Below are 2,918 nucleotides of genomic sequence, written 5' to 3'. Positions count from 1 at the left end.
TGACAAAAAATGCCCTGTATCCGGTTTAGCCCGATTTTATCGTAGAAATTGCCTGTTTTATTTTTAAAGTTGGGTGGCATTTCCTAACTGGAATAGCATTTCTTCAAATCGATCGATGCGCACTCTGGAATCGACATACGTACTGTTGGAAAAATTATCCAGAAACGAAATCGAGTGTCCAGTCAGTATGGTCAGTGGTTCTAGCTTCCTTTAGAATATTTCAACAATGAATGGATAAAGTCAAATCACAAGAAATTGAACATTTGCTTTCGTAATCGTAATTCGTAAATAAGAAATCTCCAGAGATTTGTGATGTACAATTCTGATATATTCAGGGTAATATTTTTTAAAAGTGAACAAGAAAAAGACAGTTCGGGATGAACAACCGTTTTCAGTTATCTTTGATCAATTGAACATAATATAATTTTTTTTAAAAAAGTTATAACATAACGAAAGCTATCATTATCTAAGAAATCATCATTACTGACCTATTTGATAATAGTCATGACGTTATCTTTGAAATTTATTTTTTTCATCCAATTTTAATCTCAATAGTGTCTGTTTTCTTCAATGAATCGAGAAAAAAAAACACTTAAAACTTCGAGCATAAGTTCTAGCTTCTCAGATTCTGGCCTTTAGATTCCGAAATGCTCGAAGAATATTTGGACTGTTGATTTTTTTTTTTATGATTATTGCACAATGATTAGGTATTATTAGGTTTCCTGCTTCAATAGTCAAAATATAAAAAAAATAACAATTTATATGGGTTTGTTTGTTTGTCCTTTATAGATGCAATCGTCTTAATAGCTAGAGAGCTGAAATTTGGCATAGATGCTCATTAGGACCAGGAATGATGAAAAATGTATTCAGATTTTCGGATGATGATCCCTGCTGAAGAGGGTCGTCCATACAAGACAAATATTGTTTTCCCGATATTGACGTTATTTTTCGTTGGATTGTGATGAAAATTTGCACAAGGGAGTTTTGAGAGATAGACAATTGATTTCAGGTATTGAATTTCGTTATTAGCTTTTCATTATTTTTGAGTTATTGACGTTATTATACATCGGATTGGGATGAAAATTTGCGCTCGGATATTTTTAGGGACAGACAATCGATTGCCGGTATCAAATTTTGTGTAAGTGATAAGTGTCCAGCCAAAGGGATCGTCCATAATAACTTTTCACTATTTTTGTGATATTGATGTTAATATACATCGGATTGAGATGAAAATTTGCACATAGGAATTATTGAGGACGAACAATTGGTTCCAATTATCCAATTTTGGGTCAGGAATCGGCCAAAAGGGTCGTCCATGTTTACTATTCACGGTTTTTTTTTGCAATGTTGTCGTTATTATGCAATGGATAGGTTTGCAAATTTATACACGGAAGTTTTGAGGGAAGGGCAATCGATTTCATAGTTTGTAAAAAAAAGGCCACCGAAAGGGGTTTGATTTTTTGGCAAAAATTTCGTTTCCATTCAACGATCGAATCGAAATTTATACACGGAGGTTGGGACGGCCAATTGATTTCTGATTTTAATATTTGTATCAAACGACAAAAAGGGGGTCTTCCAGAATAACTGTTGAAATTGTTTTTCAATAATTACGTGAGTTTGTATCACATTGAGATGAAAATTCATATACGGGTTTTTTTGACACGGTCAATTGATTCCGGATTTCAAATTGAGTTGTAATTGACAGAAAAAGTTATCGTCCATACGTGTTCAACATTTTTGCAATTGTTGCTTAACAATGTTGGATCATTCATTCAAACTGCTCATTACATATTCCAAGTTGAATTTTTTTTTGTTTTGTTTCGATTATAGTCGTTTTACCATCTTTATGGCATTCGCGACTTTATCAACGTTGCAGTTGGCGGATCGTTATTGAAAAACTATCCGGTACAACTGTGTTCGATGTTTACTCTTGGGCTCGAACTCGCGGACATCGGCTCAGGAGACAACAGATTTGCCAACTGAGCTATATCACAAGCCCATTCCAAGTTGAATGCTAAACGGAGTTCGTATGGGATCAGCTAGTGTTCAATAGATGGTACCTGTTCAATAACTAGTGCTTAAGTCCTATTAATAAAATAGCATGAGTTTGTTTTTACATCAATCTCAATTTTATTCAAAATTTCTCAAATAAAATAAAAACTCGAACCCGATTGACGACTTCCTCTTCCTAATCTAAATCTCCCCTGCTCCCGGAAATCAACAACTAGAATTAACACCATGACCAGATCCGTCCACTGTTACTGACTCTTTTTAGTTTCTTCAGACGCAGAACAACTTTCAGCAGCGGTCGCGTTTTCACTTCCTGCTCCAGCTGCTAACGGTTCTTTGGTGGCCTTGTCCTTGACCGGGAAAGGGCAAACACCTCCCTTGCACTGGAACGGAAACTCCGGACCCGCTTTGATCACATTACCGTGTTCGTCCTTCTTCTCCCAGGGGTTCCAGTAACGTAGCACGATGGGCTGCACGAAGCGGTGCCACAGGAACAGCAGCACCGGAATGATAAAGCAAGGTACGCAAACCATTATTGTGTGTTAACTTAAATTTGAAATACTTTGTCTAGCTGGAGAAAATTTTGTTCGATTTTTGCTTCGCTAATGAGCTGGTGACAGCTGATACGGAACGGATTAGAATTGAGTTCATTTTACACAAAATGTAAATATTTACATTTTAGTGAAAGTTCATCCACGGTAACTGATGAACGATTCGAAAAGTTCATTCCAAGCAAGGGGTTTCCAATTATAAATAAACATCTGGAAATCCTGTTGGTTCATTTGCGTTAGGCCTTGCACTCATCCGAAAAAGGAACGTTAAATTTACCTGGATTTTCACGTAGCCGCTCTTTACGTGAATTTTTGCTTGGTTTACATGAAGCACTTAGGAGTTAGTAAAAAATCACT

General features: G+C 36.2%; 1 protein-coding gene across 1 annotated transcript; it reads right to left on the bottom strand.

The window, feature by feature from the left end:
- Positions 1-2,106: 2,106 nt before the first annotated feature.
- Positions 2,107-2,642, bottom strand: LOC129739517 (UPF0729 protein AAEL015238). The gene has a single exon (XM_055730994.1). It carries the CDS (start codon positions 2,541-2,543, stop codon positions 2,259-2,261), a length of 285 nt encoding a protein of 94 aa, XP_055586969.1. The 5' UTR covers positions 2,544-2,642; the 3' UTR covers positions 2,107-2,258.
- Positions 2,643-2,918: the final 276 nt, after the last annotated feature.

Source organism: Uranotaenia lowii, chromosome 1, assembly GCF_029784155.1.
Source record: "Uranotaenia lowii strain MFRU-FL chromosome 1, ASM2978415v1, whole genome shotgun sequence".
Classification (NCBI taxonomy): Eukaryota; Metazoa; Arthropoda; class Insecta; order Diptera; family Culicidae; genus Uranotaenia; species Uranotaenia lowii.
Note: the sequence above shows the minus strand (reverse complement) of the source record. Positions and strands in the feature narration are given on the sequence as shown.